We start from the raw sequence: 21,978 nt of genomic DNA, 5'->3' as shown, positions 1-21,978 counted from the left end.
GTGAATGATTGCTGTGGGAGAGCCCAGCCCACGGTGGATGACACCACCCCTAGGCAGGTGACAGTGGATTTTACATCAGTACTCCATGGCCTCTGCTTCAGTTCCTGCCTTTAAGCTCTGCCCTGACAACCCTCAGTTTTAAGTCTTAAGTAGCCCAGGCTAGCTTAATATAACTAGGGCTGGCCTTGAACTCTTGACCCTCTATCTCCCATGTGATAGGTGTAGTTGTTTGCCACCAGATTGGATTATGATAACTGGGATTACAGACTTCGAGTTTTTGAACTTTTCAAAGTTACACGTGCATGTGAGTGCAGATGCCCATGGACAGCAGAGGCACTAGATTCCCCTGGAGCTGGTGAGGCAGCTGGCTGTGAGCTGCCCAGCCCAGCTAGGTTCTGCCAGTTGAACTGTGTAGGCACAGTGTAAGAATTTAGTTAAACTTGATTTTTAGTTAAAAGTTAATTTTTAACTGCCCCAGGACACATCCTGGGAGGAGCACATTCCTTAGTCCAGGACACCAGCTGGCTTACCCTGCTGGATTAACATTCAGAGGAAAAGCGGATTAACATTCCGCAGACCACAGGGGAGGGAACCCACCTGCGGGCAAGAAAGGCCCAGAGCACTTAGACAGGATGAACCAATCCTTGTCCTTGTCACTTACAGACAAGGGAGGTCCTTGCCACCTCATTCCCCAAAGACCAATCAGTTCAAGTCACACTGTTCCGCCAATCATATTGTGCCTAGTCACTGTTTCTCTAGTCCACCCCTTAAACCGTATAAAAACTGCTCCTAACCTCAACTCGGGGTTCTTCTTGCCTGCATGCGAGAGGACCCCAGTGCACTGGATTATCATTAAACCTCATGTTATTGCAGCGAATCTCGTCTGTGAGTGTCTCTGGGGGAGCGCGTCTCCTGGTTTTGGATCTTAGAGTCCAACAGCAGCACATGCCCTGAACTGCTAAACCATCTCTCCAGCCTGCACTGTCTACATTTTCTAGCAGACTTTTTTGGTTATTTGAAAAAAAAAAAATGAAATTTACCTCCTCTTCTGTAAGAGTTGGGTCTTCTTCCCGAGACTTGTAGGACAAGGAACTAAATCTCTGTCAAAAAAAAAAAAATGCAAACCAAAGTAAAGCAGTTTGAAGCCACACTTGTCTACACAAATGCTTTCAAGTGGTTTCTACTGGATACAGGCTATGTGTCTCCTGCATCAGCTGGTCCTATGACCTTGGGTGCCCAGCGGCTTCACAGGCATACAGAGGACTTCTGATAGTGTTTGGTTAGTGTTTGGTTCCTAACTGTCGCCAGGGAAGGGCTGATCAGCAGTTCTCCATGGCATGCCGGCATCTACATCCGACAGCTGGCAAGCATCACCAGGAAGAACCCCACTGCTCTTACAGTCTCCCCTTGACCTGTTTCTCAGTGAGTTTGGTCCCGGCCTTTTCTGTGACTCAAGCCCTGGCTTATTTACTATTTCTCACATATTTCTGACCTTAATTTTTGATTCCCACAAAAACATACCCATCTAAACCATCTCTCTCCCACACCGACAGATGCTTCTCCATCTCCCAGAGTCCTTCACTGCCCCAGGCCTTAGCTCCCTCTCTGTCCCTCTGTCCTCACCATGCCAGCTTTCCTTATTCTCCTCCCTTTAATTCCATTAAGTATTGATTGAATCATCAATACTTAGTTCCTCTTCCCCTTCGTTTCTTCCTCTGCTGTCTCCCCTTCCTGCCTTAGCAGTAGGTGGGCCCTCGGAGAGGCTCCACTGCTCTAAGGTCTACTCTCCCTGTGCTTCCTCCCCAGACCATCTACTTGGTGCTCATGGGCTGATAGCCTTGTTTCTGAATTCTCTTAGAAAACGCAGAGGCAAATACATTCCTCTGGACTCTACCCTGTCCCCAGTGTCCTTCGGTCCCTTCTTGGTTACCATGAGTGAACTTGCTTGCCATGCACTGCGCTCAAACGAGCTCAACTGGACTTCTGGCTCTGTCTTCTCCTCACTGTGGTGTACCACAAAGCCTCAGCTAACTCTCCTCTTCACATGTCCTTTGTATCCATTCCAGCTGAGTGTCTACCCTTCACTAGTCTGAAGAACTCTTCATCTTGGTCCCACGGGATGATGGTTTGTCCTGTGTGACCTGAGGTCAGCCCCTCCTTCCCACATGTCCTTTACCCAGTCTTCAGCAACCCTGCTCCCTTTCCTGGCTTTCCCCCCTATTTTGGTCTCCCCTGCTATTCCCCCGTCCCCAGAGCCCGGTTCCTGGGGCTCTCCTGGTCCTAATATTCACTCATCAACCTTATATGTTTAAATAGCACATTTCTGCTACTGGTTCTAAACCATATGAATCCAGTCCCAGCCTTCCCTCTTAGACAGTCATTCCCCAGTGGCCCTGAGCTGTGTTAACGTGGGGACCTGTCCTGCTCTCTAACTCCACGTTACCCACACAGTACCGTTATCGCTGACTCTGCTGGTCCTCCCTGCAAAGGGGTAAGGGGAAGTTGTAGCTGGAAGATGATTTTGCATCCTTCTGTGTAGACACTAGAAGTCTGATATTTAGCCGACTGAAGCCGTGCAGGCTTAGTTAATGTGTGAGGACAATCTGGCCAGCGTCCAGATGTGAGGCTCGCTGTGGCTCAGACTCCATAAGACACAAGCACTGAAGGCTGATGCACTTTAGACCTCTGATGACTAAAATTTTAGAAATTATTTAAAATATTGTTTACAGACTTGCAAAAAATAAGACCCGTTAGCTGGCACATAGGAAAATATTCAACAGTAAATTGCAGGAACCCCTGTACATCTGGACTCTCTGTCAAGACCACCGTGCTTTGAGTTGTGGGATTCTGAAAGGCTCAAGGTTACCATGCTGCCCGAGGAAGAGAAGAAGGAAGATTTTTGGTAAAGAATCTTGCTTATTTAGTTCCTAGACTTCAAAATGAAGGCAATAATATTGATCTAATTAGATACATAACATAAAATCAGGAAACTATCTACACTTGATGCTGAGAAAGGTTTTATAAACATCAATCTTTAGTCAGTTAAAGCTTAGACAGTGAAAAATGCAAGCACAGTATTTATCTGTAAACATGTATTTCTCAGACTGGTAACCTCACCATGACAAAAGCCCACCTTGCTGTGCCCACTGGTCCCTTCTGGAGCTTGCTCTTCTGCCCCTCTCTCTCCCTTCTCTGGAAGGTTGGCATTCTCATCCAGAAGTTTAACCGGGACAGGCGGTGGGGTTTCCTCTTCTAGGTCACTGGACGTTCCTAGAATGCTCTCTGCGTTCGCGCTGTGGCGGCACTTTTTGTTTCTGTCCACAGAGGCATATTCAGCAAAGTCGGCCTTGCCCTGCGCGTGGGCCCCTTGAAGCTCCTTCAAGGCAGAGGTGGACTTGGACTTGCCCTGCCCTTTGTCTGCCACGTCCTTGATTTCCTTCACTGTCTCATACAGGCAGTCCTCCACCATGTTTTCCTGGGAGGAGCTATCCTTGAGCACCTCGTAGGGCCCCTCCACACCGGGGGCCGACTCTGCGTCTGCAGCCCGGGCTGTGAGTATCACATCCACTGTGTTCTCAGGCGGGATCCTGGGCAGCTCCCGGCTCTGGTGGCACTTGGCCTTTCCCGTGCTGTCCTGGGAGTCCAGCAGATCTGAAGCTGAGGTCTGGACTTCCTCATAATGCTGCATGCAGGTCATCGTGCTGTCTTCTGAAAGAACTGAAGGGGCAAGGCTGTTAACAGTGGAGGAAGCCGCCCCTAACTACCAGTGCCTGGATCACCGTGCCACGCCTACAGACCTGGCTCTAACTGATGTTCAGCTGAAGACTTCAATGACAATGCTGTCTTATTTCCATTACATTGAAAGGGAAGTTATTCATTGTATCTTCCCAGTACAAGATTTCATAAATGATGTGGGCTACACTTTGACTTATGGTTCCTTCGCTACATACTACTCCTGCTGAAACCCATGTAGGTAGAGGGCTTGACAGGTATCAGGTTTTTGAAAGTTAGGAACAGGGGTTTGGGGTGGGGTGGCTTAAAGGCAGAGGCAGGAAGACTGAACTTAAGACCAGGCTGGGTAACCTATCTCAAAACAAAAGGTAAAGGGCGGGCTGTGGCCATCACTCAGTGGTAGAGAGCTTGCCTCACTTGCACACAGGCCCTGGGTTTCACCCTCAGTGTAGCATCCAACATTGACAATCCCTGGGGCCAGACTGAACGTCGTCTCTTCACATTACTGCAATTGGTCTCTGCCTAGATGAGGGAATGGGCTCTGTTCCCACTGCTACCCCACTTCCCCAGTCTCTCTCATCTGGCAGACATAACAGAAGCTGAGACACAATGACGGATCCAAGTATATTTATGAAATGGTACAAGACATGTTTCCAGGAACAAATGAAAACGGACCATGGAGCCAAGTGTGGCGCTCCAACCTCCTGCTCGCATGAGGCTGAGGCCACGGGAGTATTGCTTGACTCCAAGATTTTGTGGTTTTGGTGTGTGTGTGTGGGCAGCAGTGCTCTTGGCTACCGAGTCATCACCGCAGCCTGCGAGCACCCTGTTCAAAGCCTAGTCTTCTCAGTTGCTTCTTCTGCAGAACTTACCGTCACCATTGGTGAGCACCCCGTTCTGTTCGCTGCTAGCCAAGGCATCTGTTGTCAGGCTGGTCGCCGAATGGCTGAACATCTCCTTGTCGGAAGGCTGAAAAATCCAAAGACATCTTTTGGTAAGCATTTGCTGGGCACCAGAGGACACTCCGAATATCAAAGCAGCCAAAGAAATGGCAGAGTCCACTGACTAAATTAGGTAAAACAAGAACGGTTAAACGGAACCCCTTGGATAACTAGACACACTCAAGTGTTGAGAGTGGGACTGTTCTCTCCAATGGAGAATGGCTGAACTTATCTCCTCAGTGTAGTTCTGGACTCTCAGGGCACTGGCAGCTCCAGTGCTCCACTCTCACCTGGTGGTTACAGGTGGGCTACAGATACAGTGTGTTTCCCTAGCTCAGGGGAAAAGGAAACCACATATTATTGTGTGTGACAGAACAGAGCTCAGCGGGGACCAAGGCCATCCCTGAAACACAGGTGATGCCAAAAGAACAAACAAACAGCAAAGCATAGCTGCTGTCTCTTGATAGGCGGAGACTTACACATGGTCACCACACCTTTAATGTCATACATTTCGGAGTCTGTTTCAGGGCTTTCCTAAAACGCTCACCTACTGAATAACTGCTTTGCAAACCTTTCCTATTCTCAAACATACACAGGCACTTGGAAGTCCTGATTGTGTGTTCCTCTGGGGTGCAGGTGCTGTGTAGACCACCTGGAACAACACGACAAGTGGAGCTATCACGGGGTAGGCAGACACTAGCTGCCGCTGCCTCTGGATGCATTTCTTGTAACATGCCAGACCCCATCCTTTTCACATTCATGGCTTCTGCTGCCCAAGACACATCCCAGGTTTCAGGATAACATGGGGAAAATTTGATGTAACCTGCGTAGAAGTCTTGGGTTGTTGGCTTCACAAACTTACTGACTCTGATGGGAAATCAAATAATAACAGACAATAATCCACCGTTGATGTGTAGTGATGCCCAAGTGTCTGGGAAATCTGCTGATACTGCTCACATCTGCAGCTACAACATGGCTGTTTGGGGTCTGCCAGGACCTGACACTGGAGAAATATTGGAGAAGTAGTGTCCTTTAGGGACAGAAATGGAGATCAAGGGAAGGATTCCTGCATAACGTGTCACAGCCAAGCTTCTATAGTCTCTGTTTGAACCACTGTTTCCCACCTTAGCTCCTAGGAGGAACAAGTTGGCAGACTGAATGACCTAGGGAACTCAGGAGCTAGGTGGGCGGCTGTGTGCAGGCACCGCGAGCATGCGTCCTGTGGACACAGCTGTGTCATGGAGGCCTGCGGAGGAGGAGACCCTAAGTGGGGAAGAGAATGAAGAGGCGGCTTTCTCTGCTCTCCCGCTGCATGCTCCCTGCCACAGAGGCAGCATCACAGGGACAGAAGATCAAGAACGATGACACTCACGTATCAGAATGACCTGGCAAGCTTGGTCCCACCTCTGAACACTGGCTTCATTCAGTACCCAGGTAGAGCTGCCAGGTCTAGCCATGCCTGAGAACCCTTGTTCTAGGAGGAAATGAGGCCGGAGTTCAGCCACAACTTCCTGTCCACCTGACTGAGGAAGGTGGGACATGAAGAAAGACAGGGCCCACCCTTCTACCTCCCCTCCCGTCACACCAGCAATCACTGGAGAGAATGGAGACACTGGGAACAAGGAGTGGAGACAACCTAAGAGGTGAAAATCAGGTGTGAACATCAGTCAGAGCAGGAGAGATGCTGGGGGCTATGGTGGCTGATGAGTGAGGATGGTGGTCTCACACAGACAGAGGAAGAGGAGGTCTAGGGGGAGCTGGGAATTCTGGCAGCTGCGTCTCTGCTTGGGCTACAGGCACATTGGAAAGTGGGGGGTCACGCATGTGCTCTGAACATGCCTACTGGATACAAATAACACAGGGCCCCTCAGAGTTTAATGCATACAGGCTTTCTGGCTCTGAGTAGGAAGTGCCTTCTCTCCTAGAACTGCCCTGGGGCTCACAGGGGACTCAGCACAGCCCCGTGGACACAGCTGCTGAGACCGTGCTGCCACTTAAGGGCACAACAAAGACAGGCTAGTCCTCAGCCCTGGATAGATCGCTCTGTGAGACTGTTGCATCCATCAGGACCACATCAGTGTTGAGGATTGGCTAATGCACGAAGGCCAAGCTATGCTGTGGGGCCCCGGCCCTGATGAATGGCTGCAGTTCCACCCAAATGAATGCCAGACCTCCGTCCCCAATGCCACAGACCAATCCTATCTGAAAGCAGGGCCATTTCAGATGGCATAGTTAAGACTGAGGCCAGAGTGGGGTGTATTTGCTATTGTTATGAAAACAGGGGGTTTGGGCCTAAGGACATACACTCAGAGAGGAAAAGGTGACATGAGGATAGAGGAGAAGGCTGTGGGAAGGTGACAGCAAGGACTGCATGTGCACTAAGCACTAAGGAGCCCAGCTTCGGAGCAGATCCAGCTCTGGAAGCTCATGTAACAACACTGGATGCTGGACTCTGCTCTCTAGAGCAGAGAAACAAGAAATCTTATTTGAGTCGTCCAGCCATTCCTTGTGGCAGCCTTCCAGACCAGGAGAGACATGAAGACATCTCCGCAGCAGGCTGGAGCCCCATAGCAATCTCTCAGGCAGTCCAGCGACTGCTTTCGCTTCAGAAGCTTCCCTGAACACCGGTCAAACCAGGCTCCCTGCCGTACGTAGAGAATACAGAAAGCCACCGCTAATGTCTGTTTACGTCCACATGCCAGCTTCAGTTGTGTTGAAAGCCAGCAGTGTCATGCCTGGAGAGGTGTATGGGGACAGACAGACACACCGAGGCTTACCACGTTCATCAGGTTCTCATGGTCCCCACTATGCTGCCGTGGCTTCTCTCTGCAACGGAGAAGAAAACACCATTCTGACGTCAAATGAGTCCCTTAAAGTGAAGCAGACACCATGCTTCCCTAGTCCAGCTCCGCCTCTCTGGTCTTATTAACTAGGTTTATTTTTCTAAGAGAGCAGAAAAAAGTCCTAACTGACAGCAAAGGCACACCCTTTCCCAGAGGGCCAAGTTCACAACAGGAGACAGCAGGCTGCAAGCAGGATTTGTCTGTGCCTAGAATGCTCAGGCACCACCTTTTTTCTTTAGCAAATCCTAACAATGACCTCATCTTCTCCCTGGAGAGTCCGTGGAGTCACGTGCTGTAAGGAGTGGGAGGAGATACAGGAGATACTACTTTGGCACATCAGGGAGGTGACAAGCCCTCAGGATGAGTCACAGGTACTTCCAGTCTATGGAAAAGTCTGCTGAGTAAAAATAGAATGTGTTTTACATACAACAGTCTAAAGAAAGCCATTGGTGGTGGTAAAGACGACATTCCTGTCTGTGGCGAGGAGAGGGTGACACCTAGTGGAAGAGTGAGTCATTACAGCAGCAGACTCTTTAAGCTCATGGGAGCTAGGACTAGGCTTGTCCTGTCCTTAAAGGCCTGAGTCCATGCTTGGCAGGGATTAGGAGAGGCTGCAGAAGGCCAGAGAGCCTGGTTTTTTCTTCTTGACAGATTTTAGGGTGGGATCCATGTAGTTTTAAATATCATCAAGTTTCTTCCCGGGTTGAGAGAGTTGAGTGATGGAGCTGGCTGAGCGGTCCCCCAGTGGCTCCCAGCAGTACCAGAAGGCTGTGCGCCCTGAACCATCTCTGACTGTTCTGGGCAATCAGCCTTGGTTACAAAGAACTCCACTTCTCCTTGAGTGAAGGAGACAGGTATTATGCTTAAAAAAGAAAAAGAGAAAAAAAAAGAAAAAAAGAAAAAAAAGGCTTCCACATTCAGTCTTGTAGGAAAAACAAACCCGTTTCTTCATAAAGGGCAGTTCGTCACACACAGTTTTAATAATACATGAGCCCTCCCAAGCCATGCAATAGTGAGCACCGTCAGTGACTGCCCATTGTGGCGACAGGATGTAGTACCTCACACGTAGATTTCAATAATCCTCACGGCCAGAAAAAGACAGCACACAAAGACTGTGCTCAAAGAACAGCAAGAATTTGTTCCAGACATTTAAAATAGAAAGGGCTCTTTGCTTTGCTCTCCAGGAAGATCAATACGGATTTTCAATTGACTGATGAAGAATGTCCTCTGTAACCAGCCCATGAACATGGGCCGGGGGGCTTTTAATACAGAGGCTCCGCTGGGCACAGGGAAAGCAGCAGGCTTAGGCTCTAGAACATGCGTGTTTGTTCTAACCTGTCGCAACTGGAGCACAGAAGGATGAGGAAGGTGATGAGGAAGAACATGGCCACAGCGGCCAGACTTCCCCATAGGACCATCTGCATCTGCCCACTGCTCAGCGCACTTTCTGCAGGTCCCATGGTAGGGGCTAGGATGACCAGCAGGTGGGGTCAGTTCTTCATAGGAGATCACATGGGTCTAGATGGCTTGGTCCTCCTGCAGAGAGAAAACACGTTTAGAGTCCCTTCCCTGGAGAGGCTGGGCATTCCTGGTGTCAAGATCCCAAACCAGAAAGATCCCCAAATCTGATTTTTTTGAGTGCCGACATGATGCCACACCAGAAACTTCTATACATGACATCGAAATGCATGTGTACTGAGACCGTGTAAAATTACCTTCCATTTGTGTAGACTAAGAAATACACTTGACTGTCGAGGTAAGACCTGTCTCTTTTCTCTAGGATAGCTACCTCTATTTCAGAATCTGAAAAGTCTCTAACAGCACTTCAAGTAAGAAACATACAGCCTCCCTGTCAGGAGCAAGGCCTACCAGCAGCCAGGCTGATGTGTGCAGAAGGTAGGCCTGGAGCCTGACTTTCTTCAAGTCTGTGGTCTGATGTCTGATTTCCTCATGTGGGATTTAATTGGGACTGTGCCACTGTGTTGTGCCACACGTTGTGCCACTGAAGCAATGGGTACTTTACCATGCTGGTATGAGGATGGACTTATTTTGAGGGAGGTTCTTAAAGTCTTCAATAAAGATTTCAAGCACCCCAAATCAAGAAAACATATGCTTATTTGAATTAATATGCCTTAGCCAGGGCAGTATGAAATGTTTATTATATATGTATATGTATGTACACAATACCCAACTTTAAATTTTTAATTAATTTTTATTTATCTAGGCATGCGTGTGTGTATACATACACATGTATGTGCCCCATGGGACAACTGTGGAGGTCACAAGACAACTTGCAAGAGCTGGTTCTATCTTCTATTCTGTGGGTCCTGGGGAAAGCACTCAGGGCGTCAGGCGTGATGGTGAGTACCTACATCTTAGCCATCTCACTGGTTTCCTAGACACAGATTCTGCAAAAATGCTATTTTCTTCCCATGCCACTGTTTATCCCCAGCTCCTCAAGCCCATTTTCCTTAGAGCTATGTCGGTGTGTCTGTCTACACACCCAGAGACCGCTGGCTACTGAGGGTGTGGCTTTATTGTCAAAGAGGAGTTTTCACTGAGCTGATGTTGGGTACCCAGCAAATCATTTTCAGAGGAAGGCTTGTGCTGAGGACACTCCCTCAGCAGAAAGCAAGATCAGTGTATGAGGAACCACAGAGGAGGCATACGACCCCTGCTCAGCTCCCAGGGATGCTCCTGCATTCACTGCTCCTTCACTCAAGGGGAGGCGCTGTTCACCTCCATTTGACAGATCAGGAAGTAGGACCTGCTGGGAATGAACTTGGCCCTAGTCTCCACGCAGCCACGGGCTCTCCATGCAGCCTTCTGCTCACCCATCGAGGACACTCTGCTCCAAATGGACCATCACTCTGTTCCCACCTTAACACTCTGACAGTGCTCAGGTTAGTGGTTGGTATTTGTTATTTTGTAATTTGTAAATATTGTTAAATATCTCAGTATTAGACATGCTGAGAATAGAGGAGCACACCAGGCCAATATTATCTGTGGTTAAGAGAGGCCGTATTTAAACTACATTCATTTGGTTAGCTCCAGAACATTCTTTTTTTTTTTTTAAACTGGATATTTTATTTATTTACATTTCAGATGTCTTCCCATTTCCCCATTTCCCCTCCCTAGAACCCCCCTATCCCATCCCCTCCTCCTTTGTGCTTTTATACCATTTGAATTACATGCAAGTATTTGGGTCAGTTCTAGGTTGAGGGACTAGCAATGCAATAGATGCAAATAGTCAAGGACCAAGCAAGACAACAAACACAAATAGTCAAAGAACAAGCAAGGCAATAAACAAAATTCTGTGAACATTTCTGTGATCACTGTTTCTAGGGACTTATCAGGAAGACCAATATCTGAGCCTACTTCCCTGTCCTAGCCCAAAGTCATTTTCATATCTGAAGCCTACTTTCTTGTTCTAGACTAAGATGTAGATTCCTGCCTGAAATTTCTTCTTTGTTCCAGCCTAATGTCAGATTCCTGCCTGAAGTCTTTTTCCTTGTCATTGGCCAATGTCATATTTCTGCCAAGCAGCCCATTTCCTTATCCTTGGCCCATGTCAGATTCTTGTCAAGCAGCCCCAAAGGCTCCCTGCCTCTCCCCACTTTTTAAAAATTCATTAACAAGACTGAGCCTGTCTTAGGTTGTTCTGACAAGAATGCCTTCCTTACCCATCATGGAATATGCATTATCAAAAGCAATGCACTTATGTTTTAGGTTGGTAAGGCTCTGTGCAGAATCTTACCATCCTTGGCTTGCCAGCCTGTTAATTTAATAACTCTGTCTAGGGATGCTCCAGAACATTCTCATTAAAAGGAACAGCCTGAAATTTATGCTCAAGTAAGCAGAAAAGGAAGAAAACGTAACTCCTGTGTTAGGATAATGAATCATCCTAACTGAATTTTTCTTCCAGAAAGACCACTAATTTTTACATTTTCACTTGATTCAGTGATATTACTGTAGTAACATGTGACCATCCGAGATTCTGCAGATGCTGGCATCTCTAGGGTATCTTAGTGAGTGTAACCAAAATGGGTAAGTTGAAGCCATTTCAACAAGGGAAGATTGTCCTATTGTACATTTACCTGAAAATTCAAGGATTAAGAATAGTCTATAGATGAGGTAAAGTACAGCCAAGGAAACCCTACCTCCTTGTCTGTGAGTGTGCATGAATACACCTCTAATGCTTTATAATGCATTGATTGGGGTTTCTTGGGTAATATGGAACTTTTCTCTGGTTATATATTATGTCTGCAAACAGGACAGGATCAGTGTCCTGAATGCGCAGACAAATTGCTTCTGCATGAATAAAATAACCACCACATTTCAGGAGACAAAGACTAATTCACTTTAAGCTGTGCCTAACAAATTGCTATGGTGATAGGTTTCTAAAATATACACGAGAGAGCATTTAAATCACAGTGACCTCTGAGATAACTTTTATGTGTAGCTGCAAATCATGAAATACTTTCGGGAGCACAGACAAAGGATCTATCTTTTGCGCACACACACAGTTTTATTTCTTCATTCACACACCTGATTAATCAATGCTATTTATACAGAGCACACTTCCTAGACGGTAGCAGGCCGCAGAGCTGCTCAGAGGCAGAGCGGCACACCAGGTTCTCCAGTACCCTCTCCATTTCTGAACGCGTCTCATCTCTCTTCTTTCTTGTTCTCTTAACAGGAGGGGGCTAATGGAATCCAGTGAAGTGTGTGGGGTACCAGTCTAGCAGGACAGCCCAGGGAGGGAGGATGAAAGGGAATCATCACAAGCTACCAAATAAAAGACGGAACCTACACAACGTCTATCAAAATTCCTGGCTTACCCCCTTCAATAAGAACTTTATGAAAAGCCACTGAAGGAAATCCTCCCCAGTTGTTGCCTTGCACAAAAATCTCACAATGAGAAGAGTGGTTGTCTGGTACCGCTCTCTGGGGAGTCAGGGTAAAAACCTCAGTCTCAGCCCCCGACAGCTTCTGCCCCAGTGGCCCCTACTGCTACTTTACTGGAGGACTGAGGCTGTAGCAGGGGTCTGGCAGAGGCATGAGACAAAACACTAGCAGCAGTGGTCCTCTACTAGGTCCCCGCAGGAGCGTGGCATCAAGAGTGCATGGTTGCATGTGGTACCAGGGTCATGGTACTGTCACAGCTCTGACCTCTGGAGTGGATTATCCCTGTTCTAGAGATCTTACACTCTTTTTTACCTCCAACTCTTTCTGAATCTGCACCCATAATTCTGCTCCCAACTCCTCCCATGGATACTGCCTTCAGTTTTCCCAGGCTCCTTTGCAATTGAACTGTGCTTCCTGCTGCTCCCCTGCCCACGTGTGTAGATGCATTTTCTCCCCTGTAGGTGGAGCTGCAATGCACCCTCCCTGTGTGACTGCAACCCCTTCATGTGTATGGTGTGACTTATGTGCTCTTTGCATTCTTGGCAGGGATGGGGGTGGGGTCCCTGCATAAAGTGCATATTACATTTCTGGAAAAGACTCATTCATCAGTAACTGATTTTGGAGGTCAGGCATGGTGGTGCACACCTTTAATCCCAGCACTTGGGAGGCAGAGGCAAGTGGATCTCTGTGAGTTTGAGGCTAGCCTGGTCTACAGAGTCAGTCCCATGACAGCCAGGGCTATGAAGATAGAGCCTGTCACAAACAAGCAAACAAGCAAAACAAATAAACAACCTTACAAAAACAAAGAATAGTTGGTTTCGGGCTACCATGTCAATATTTTTTTAATTAAAAAAATTAAAAATTTATTCTTCTCTCCTTCATCCTGACCAGTTTTCCCCCTCTCCTCTCCTCCCAGTCCCTTCACTCCCCCTCTGCCCATTGACCCCTTCTTTTTCCCTTTAGAAGAGGGCAGGCCTCCCATCTGATATCAACCAAACATCCATATCAAAATTGCAGCAATACTATGCACAACTCCTTATATCAAGGCTGGATAAGCTGAGCTGGTAGGAGGAAAAGGGTCCCATAAGCAAGCAGGCAAAAGAGCCAGAGACAACCCCTGCTTCCACTGTTAGGAGTCCTACAAGAAGATCAAGCTACACAGCCATAACCCATGCAATGACACATGCATAATGCATGCAGACACATGCAGACTCCTGGTTGTCAGTTCATGCCCCAGTGAGCCCCACTGAGTCAATTCTGTGGGTTTTCTTATGGTGTCCTCGACACCTCTGGCTCTTACCATCCTTCCTCTCCATCTTTCACAGGATTTCCAGAGCCCCACCTAATGTTTGGCTGTGGGGCTCTGCATCTGCTCCCGTCAGCTGCTGCTGAGGCCTCTCTGATGATTATGCTAGGCTCCTGTCTGTGAGTGTGGCAGGATATCTTCAGGAATCATTCCACTGACCTTATTATTATTATTTTTTTTTTGAGGTCTTGTACTGTTTGGTTCTGCCCTAAGTCTCTAGGCTATCTAGCTTCTGGTTCCTGTCCCTCTGGGAGGGCCATGTGTGTCATAACATGGATCTCAAGCTGAACCAGTCACTGGCCACTCCTATAATTTCTCTGTGCCACCTTTACTCCAGCACATCTTGTAGGCGGAACAAATTGTAAGTCAAAGGTTTTGTGGCTGGGTTTGTGTCCCAATCCCTCCACTGGAAGTCTTGTTTGGTTATAGAAGACTGCTGTTTCAGGCTATCTCTCCCATTACCAGGAGTCTTTTCTAGGGTTACTCTTGTAGATTCCCGGGAGCTTCCAGTGTCCTGGGTTTCTAGATCACCCCTGAGATTATTTGATACAGGGCAAGGGAGTCGTTGCACTGAACTTTACTTACTGCAAGTGACACCAAGCTGAGCTGCAGAAGGTGGTAGTGTTAACACACCTGGAGAAGCAGTGAACAGTTGTGCACAGGGCCTTTTTGCTTTATAGTGTGCTTCATTGTTGGATACACTGGCTGATACCAATCAAGTTGCAGACAGCCATGAAATAAAAATACATTGCACTCCCCCAAAAAGGGCAGTGAAATTTTCTGCGTCCCTCAAGCATGCCAATTCTGATGACTGCGGGCACCCAGACCCTTGACTTAAGAAAGGTGGGTACTTCAGGTTGTAAACTTTAGTTGGAAATTCACTCAGAAAGGGGTCTACTTACTTTTTTATGTACCATGTGCTGGTCTTGAACTGGCTAAGTAGACGAAGGGCCTTGAACTCCTGTTTCTACCACCCCTGCCTGCAGAGTGCTAGGATTACCAAGATAGCTTATTTTGTGCTGAAAACTTCACAATCTGTTATCATCCTGTCAAATACAAAGATTCTATGAGTTCACTGATTAGTAAATGATTTTAATCATCAATACAACTATTAGCCTTTTTCTTTAAAGCAGGTGCTGTTTTAAGCCACAAGGTGGCAGCATAATTCTAGTTTCAGCACTAGTGACCAGGCTTGAGCCGCTAGGAGAGGCCCTGAATAATTGTGGTTGGTTATGTTTGCTGGCTAATTGTCTTCATTAGCTTGGATTATCAGCCGCCCAAATCAATTCCAACAGGAGAGAAAGCGAATACCAGACAAGGTGAATGGAAGGGAAGAGCATCTGGCAGCGGTTTGCTTCTCTAGCAAACACTCTAAGCAGGTCTAAGCTCGGATCACAGACAGTCCTGTAATAACACTTCACAGGGCTGCAATGGCCGGCCGGATTAGATTACCCAGGGAGGCCTACACTTGCAGCCCCTTTGAAGCAGTTTCAGGTCAGTAATGATAGTTATTACTGGTTCACAGCTGTCCTGTGGACCTGTAATTAAGGATGATAGAAACCATCTTAGTTTATGACCCCTCTCCGAGGGACTAGGGAGGGCAGACTTGCCTGCCCCATGGGAATGGCCCCTACTGGTCAGGTATGCAAACCATGTGGTGAAAGGACACATTATGAGTTACAAATAAACCAGACAAGTTAACAGTCACAAGGAGCAACATTCTCCGGTGAATCCCTGCCGTACATAAAATGATGGATGTGAGGTCAGGGGATGAACCCCAGGACAGAACTTTCATGTCCTCTGTCCTGACTTCACTTCTGTCACTGTGGTGAGATACCACAATGATGATGACCACCAGGACCAGGACCAGGACCAGCCCCAGCCTCAGCACCAGCGGCTGAGATGTGCTGGGCAAGGTTTGATGAGCAGGGGTTTGATGGGCAGGGGAGTGACTTCTTTAACTGCTTTTCCTCATTTTGGTTTGGTGTGGGTTTGGGGGAGGAGGGAAGGAGAGGAGGAAGACAAGAGGAGAGAGAGAGGTTTGTTATTTCTAGCAGCCTATGTTGTGCACACTCCAGGCAGAGCTCTGAGACTCACTGAGCATCTGGGTCAAGGTGACATGGCTTATGATCAGAGGGTGGCAGGGGAGGCTTCGCTTGCCTCTGGCCATGGGGGACATCTCAGCAAGCGTGCAGCTGGGCTTGGGAGTCCTTTCTTTTGGCTGCATGCTTGCTAACTTGAGCTAGCTGAAAAGGACTCTGAGGGCAGGGATGCATTCACCTCTTTTCCCTTTAAAACCTTAGCATCTTCATAATCTGAAAACCAGGTTCTGGTCAGGGGGTTTTCCTGCCGGCTGCTTCTGCAGGAAGACTATAATGGAGACCCTCAAATGCAGGTGTGGCTTACATGACAAGGGACAGAAGCCGAAGGAGGGCTAAGCCCTCGCAGCTTAAGAAGCCCAGGGTATCCTGGGGCCAGACCCTCACTCTGGAACCAGCAAGGCGGATCATTCTGGGGACAGCCATATCGCCACCACCTGAGCCTGACTCTCAGAGCCAGCAATCTCCCTTCATCACCCTTACCGGCTTACTGTCGTCTCATCCCCTTTCACAGATGAGCACTTCCTGTCCCCCTCCCTTGAGGGGGATGGACATTACACTTTTCAAAGAAAAGAGGGTTTTGCACAGTCACAGTCTCGTCTACAGTCTCATCTGATGCTGACCTGTCCTTTAGTGCTCAGCTTCAAGGCTGGTCTTCAGAACAGGTCCCTCTTCTTACCGTCTTCTCTCCCTCCAAATTTAGTTAAGGCCCCTGTCTTAGAAGGGATTTTCCTGTCTACCATTACTCAAAATTGAAATGACAAAACAGTGTCTCTTCCATGGGCCTCTCTGTGTGTCCCACAGTGGACATTAAGAATGTATCTTCAGAAGGAAGAGTTCCAAGGTGGTGGAGCCTCAGGATTTCTGTGAAGGCCTTGGGTAAAAAGTTGCTTTTCTCAGCTTTCAGGCTGGCCTTCTATGAGGAGCAGGAGTGATACAGGTTTGCTTGCCAGGCCACTGAGACACAGCCAGCTGTTCCTCTGTGCTCCTCTGTGCACAACATCAGTCATCTTCCTGTACCCAGGCTCCCCTAGAACCTGAGGAGGAGGCTATACACTAGCTGTGACTCCCAGTCTTCAAATAAACCCATCAGAACCCTAGATGAGTCTAGACTGCATATCAGCCTCTTACCATATGATTAAAAACAGATTTATATTTAATAATGTGTCTATGTGTGGGTTTGTGTCATGGAGGCCAGGGGTGTCAGACGTCCTAGACTGCAGTTACAGGAAGTTGTGGGACACCTGACATAGGTGCTAGGCTGAACTCTGTGAAGCACCGTGCACTCTTAGCCACGGAGCCATCTTTCCAGCCCATATATTATGTTTCATTTAATCCTGTGGGCCTTCACGGCTGCCTGCTCCACTGGCACTCAGTTACTCTCAGAGGCCATCCAGAGCTGTGTACTCCAGGGCACTCATACCCTCCAGGCAGGGTGGCAGACACTGAGGATGAGGGAGCCTGGATTCCCCACGACAACTGGTTTGCCCACTGCTCATCCTCATGGTGCATTAACCATGGGCTGTCCTCCGTGGGAGCCAGCGAGGCTGTGATGGATGTGGTACTCACATGCAGCCTGCTTCCTGAGCCCAGCACCGTTCCCTGTCACACTCAGCTGAACATTGCTTCACACCCCCTTTATTTGGCGTCTGAGGCTTACTGACTCAGCCTTTGTTTTCATAGTAATACAAGACAACAAAAATAAACTTCTGCTTCTTTATTTTGAGAAATGAATTCTTGCACATAAGTGTCTCCTCACCAAATCCTCCTTTCATAGCTGCTCACAGTATTTAAAAGCTCAGATCTGTGGCTAAGGACATGGCTCAGTTGGTAAAGTGCTTGGCGCACAAGCATGAGGACCTGAGTTGGGATCCCTGGCATCGACGTAACATTCTGAACTCGATGTCCGTTATCTCAGTGCTGGGAGGTAACTGACATGAGAATCTGTGGAGCTCAGCGGCCAGCGGCTATAGCGTAATTGGTAAGCTCTAACTTCAGTGAGAGGTCTGCCTCAAAAGTAAGGGAAGACGACAACACCTGGCATCGGCCTGGGGCCTCCAAAGCTACGGGTGCATGCGTACAAATTTGCACACATACACACACCACACACACATGCACGAGGACAGGGCTAACTCTGAACGCCCACTCTGTTGCAACCCTGATAGCACTGTGCACCCAAAAATGCTCGACCCTCGGGACTGGAGAAGCAAAATTTAAGAACAGAATGATTTAGGTAACAGAACAGAGATGGCAGCAGACTCTGTCCATAATACCCTTTTACCATGTCACAGAGATCCATCACCACAGTGCAGGCACAGGGTGCAGGAGATAATGTCCTCAGTGGCTGGCAGAGGAAGGATGGAGCATGGCTTGTGTAGCACAGAGTCTGAAACAGTGGTCCCACACGTTACCTCCTGCTTGCACGGGCCTGTAATCTTAGCTACTCACTGATGACCTGAGAATGTAGTTCAGCCATTGTGGAGGGCCCAGAGGCTCTACATTGCTAGGTACTGTCTAGACGGTAGCCCATGACCTTCTCCTCAACTCATGCCAGTAAGACACTTGAGTCTTGTCAGTAGAATGAATCTCTGTCATCTGTAGAAGTTGGCTATTCCACCCATTCCCATGCTCCCAGAAGTAAGACGCATACTCAAAATATATTTACAGATACCCTGATATAGCAAGAGTCTTTTCTGACTAGATATAACTTAAAATATCTCATTTATTTTAATCTACATTCTGCCAATTGTCTGGTTACCTAGGCTCAGGTAATATGGTAATATGTCCATCTTTCCAGGTGAATCTCCCATGCCTGGCTCTATCCCAGAATCCTTTCTGCCTCCCCGATGTCCCACCTTCTATTCTACCCTTTTCTATAGGCCATAGGTTCTTAAATAGACAGGTGATGCATCCATACAATATACAAAATATAGAGGATATGTGGCCAGCTGAAACTTGGCCATCACCTTCCTTGAAGAGCATGCCCTAATCTTCATTTTGAAGTCTAAGCCTTCATTCTCTCTGCAGCACTTAACCACAAGGCGATTCTGTCTGTCCAGTGATTGAAAAAAGGTCAGGGAGCACGTACACTGTGCTGTGTGCAGCCTCTGCTTGACACACTTCCACTAAGCTGCTGTGTGGCCTGAATCTAAACCTCCCCAGGCCTGCCTCAGTTTCCCCTTTTGAGAAAGACGGTCGTTTTAGAGTCCTTCCCAGCTTCTAGCTTCTACTGTTTTATGAATATGGCTGTGGTTCTCAAAGTCAGAAGCAAGGATTCAGAACTGTGTATATAGACACAAATGTTGGCTGGCAGTTCTTAAGGACTGTTTGTGTGTCCCAGAAAGTAGCCTAAGATTCATGCGAAGTGTTAGTGAGCCCAACCAATTAAACAGATGCCACAAGGAAAAACAAATCACAGGCAGTGTTTGTAGCCAGCACGTAGTGCCAGGAATGTAGCCCACACGCCTTCCAGATCACCAGCCATAACCTATGGTGTGTGCTGAAGCTGACCTCAGTCCTCAGTCCTTCATGAGCGTTACACTACATGCGTCATTACAGGCACAGGCTTGTAATTCTAGCCTAGTAGGCTGAGGCAGGAAAACGGACAATTATGGTCCAGCTTGGGCTATGTAGTGAAAAAGTGTCCCTCTAGAAACCATGAAACAGAGACACAGAAAGCATTTCCTTAGGATATGCACATCTTTCTGAGATATGCAACAGCCTTTAACAAAAAATACCCGAACAGGGCAAAGCCCCAGGTATTCAATGTTCCTGTACAACTAATGCAGAGACACTTCTGCTGGATGGGGTTTGAAGATCTTTAAAGGCAAATGCTTGTTGTTTGGAAAACCCTAATGATGGCAGGCTTGAGAGGGATCCCTCTCAGTGTGTGCTAAGCCTGGAATGTCCTGAAGTTATTACATCCCAGAGACTGTCCCTGTTGGTCAAGAAGGAGCTTCTTGACTTGGTCCTGCTGGCTTCTTGACTCATACCTCTGGACACTTCTAATTCTTTCATACTCTCATTCCCTAACTACCAACTGTGTGCTAAGCAGAACACATCCAATCTTGAGCTGAGAAATAGGTCAACTTCGTAAGAGGAAACTCTCTCATCAGTTGTGGGAACTGACCACAAGCAAAAACAAAACAAAACAAAACAAAACAAAACAAAACACCCAAAACTTATTTCAAGCATGCGAAATGAGAGCAAAGGCCACGAGGGCCTTCACTTCCCTGCATCTCATCTGAGATAGCAGCCTGCGACAGTCCCTCAGCTTGGCTCTGTGTAGCATGGCTTCAGAGACTCCATGGAATGCATGCAGCTGCACTGCCTAGGACTGCTGTGGTCTCAAGCTGAGAACTGTCCCCAATGTGTCAAGTGAATTCCAAAGGCAGTCTTTACATGTTTGCAGGGTGGATAGGCCCAGCATCCAAGTGTGTGCAACCTCCCAGCAGGATCGGCTGCCCTCTGAGGATAGGCCAGCTTCCAAGGGCAGGAGGTGCCAGATATATGGGAAGAAAAGTTTTATATTTAATACCAGAAATTAAAAATATAACAAGAACTTAAGTGGGGTGGCATAAGTTCTGGTAATCTCAGGGACAAACGTGTGACTGCTCACCAACCACGTCACCTGGGGAAAGAAAATGGAGGGGGGGGAAGGTAAGAGGTGTCTCTGAGGCCACAGCACAGGGGCATCCCGTGACTGAGAAAGTCGAGACATGGAAGAATGGACTTGGTGGGGGGAGCCTGTGTGTGAGTGTGTGTGTGTGCGTGTGCGTGCGTGCGTGTGCGCGTGCTTGCATGCTGTTCATATGCATGTCTGTAAACGTGTGGCGGTCCACTGTTGAAATCAGATGTCTTTGCTGTTTTCTGCCTTATCTTTTGAAACAGTCCTGCACCGAAGCTGGAGCTAACTGATTTGGCTGGCCAGCTAGGAGCTCCAGTGAGAGCCCTGGGATTGCAGACACAGTCTGCCACATCTGGCTGTTTACGTGGGTACTGGACACGGAAACGGTACTTCACTGACCTAGGGACTTCTTAGGGTAGTTTTTCCTGCTTTAGCATCCTGCCCATGGCTGGCAAAGAACGGTGCACATACGCACATAGCTATGTGTCTACATACTTTAGTACTTTGATTTCTCTCTCTTCCTTTGCCAGATGTGGAATACAGGAAGAAAGCAAGGATAATAGCACCTGAAGGTAGCCTCTAGAATCTCTTTCCTTCATCCTTTACCAATCCTCCTTTGGAATACCTGAGGTATTTGTGAAACCTGATGCCCAGACCCAACCCACAGGTCAGAGTCTGTGGTACCAGGTCCAATCTGACTGAATATAGAAGTCAGCAATAAAGCCTAGCACACATGAGTCTTGCGGTGTCCGTCCATCCACACTGAGCAGCTGAAGTGTCCCCACTGTCTCTGCCCCTGCACACCTCACAGCTTCCTCTGACAGCCTTGCTATGTGGTGGACCTGATATACAACTCTTGTTAAGTTGACATGATTGCTTCCATTCCAGGGATTTAGGCAGGAGTTTGTGGGGCAAGGTCAGGGATACAGTGTCACATACATATGCCCTCAGATTCTGAATGAACACCACTGGGTATTTGTTTATCTCTCCAATGGGGGCCCCAGGAGATGGCAGTCACTCTTCAAACCTTCAGAAGTTCACAATGACGCAACACCTAACACTGACACAGCATTAGGCAGAGAGTTCTTAACCTGTAGGTCATGACCCCTTTGGGGTGAACAGCCCTTTCACAGGGGCTGCTTAAGACTACTGGAAAACAGATATTTATATTATGATTCACAACAGTAGACAATTACAGTCATGAAGCAGCAATAAAAATACTGTTATGGTTGTGTACAGTTCCACAACATGAGGAACTGGATTAAAGGGTCGCAGCATGAGGAAAGCTGAGAACCACTGTCATCAAGGGTGAGAAAGGGCTTTATAGGGGCAGGGTTTCCACATAGAGTGTTCTTTTTCTTGGTTTATCCTGAAAAAGGAAAAGTATAATCCCGCTGTGCGTCCCATGGGCAGAGAGCAGGAGGCTCTCCAGGGAGTTCACAGGGAGATTCTGGAGGCCAACTGTGCTCCGTAGAAAGCCACATAACTAATGTGATTATAATACCTAATGAACTGGAACAAA

General features: G+C 47.8%; 1 protein-coding gene across 2 annotated transcripts in view; it reads right to left on the bottom strand.

Moving 5' to 3' along the window:
• Pag1 (phosphoprotein membrane anchor with glycosphingolipid microdomains 1) overlaps nt 1–21,978 on the bottom strand; it is a 133,609-nt gene that overhangs the window by 7,363 nt on the left and 104,268 nt on the right. For both annotated transcript variants that reach the window (XM_034516024.2, XM_076911223.1), the window contains 5 exons: nt 8,852–9,052; nt 7,451–7,499; nt 4,605–4,701; nt 3,134–3,717; nt 1,041–1,100 (listed from right to left, as the gene is read on the bottom strand). In XM_034516024.2, the coding sequence (XP_034371915.1) occupies nt 1,041–1,100; nt 3,134–3,717; nt 4,605–4,701; nt 7,451–7,499; nt 8,852–8,976 (915 nt within the window). In that variant the 5' untranslated portion in view covers nt 8,977–9,052. The remainder of the gene's footprint in view (nt 1–1,040; nt 1,101–3,133; nt 3,718–4,604; nt 4,702–7,450; nt 7,500–8,851; nt 9,053–21,978) is intronic.

Source organism: Arvicanthis niloticus, chromosome 13 (genome assembly GCF_011762505.2).
Source record: "Arvicanthis niloticus isolate mArvNil1 chromosome 13, mArvNil1.pat.X, whole genome shotgun sequence".
Taxonomy (NCBI): Eukaryota; Metazoa; Chordata; class Mammalia; order Rodentia; family Muridae; genus Arvicanthis; species Arvicanthis niloticus.
This window is presented reverse-complemented; position numbering and strand designations above follow the sequence as displayed.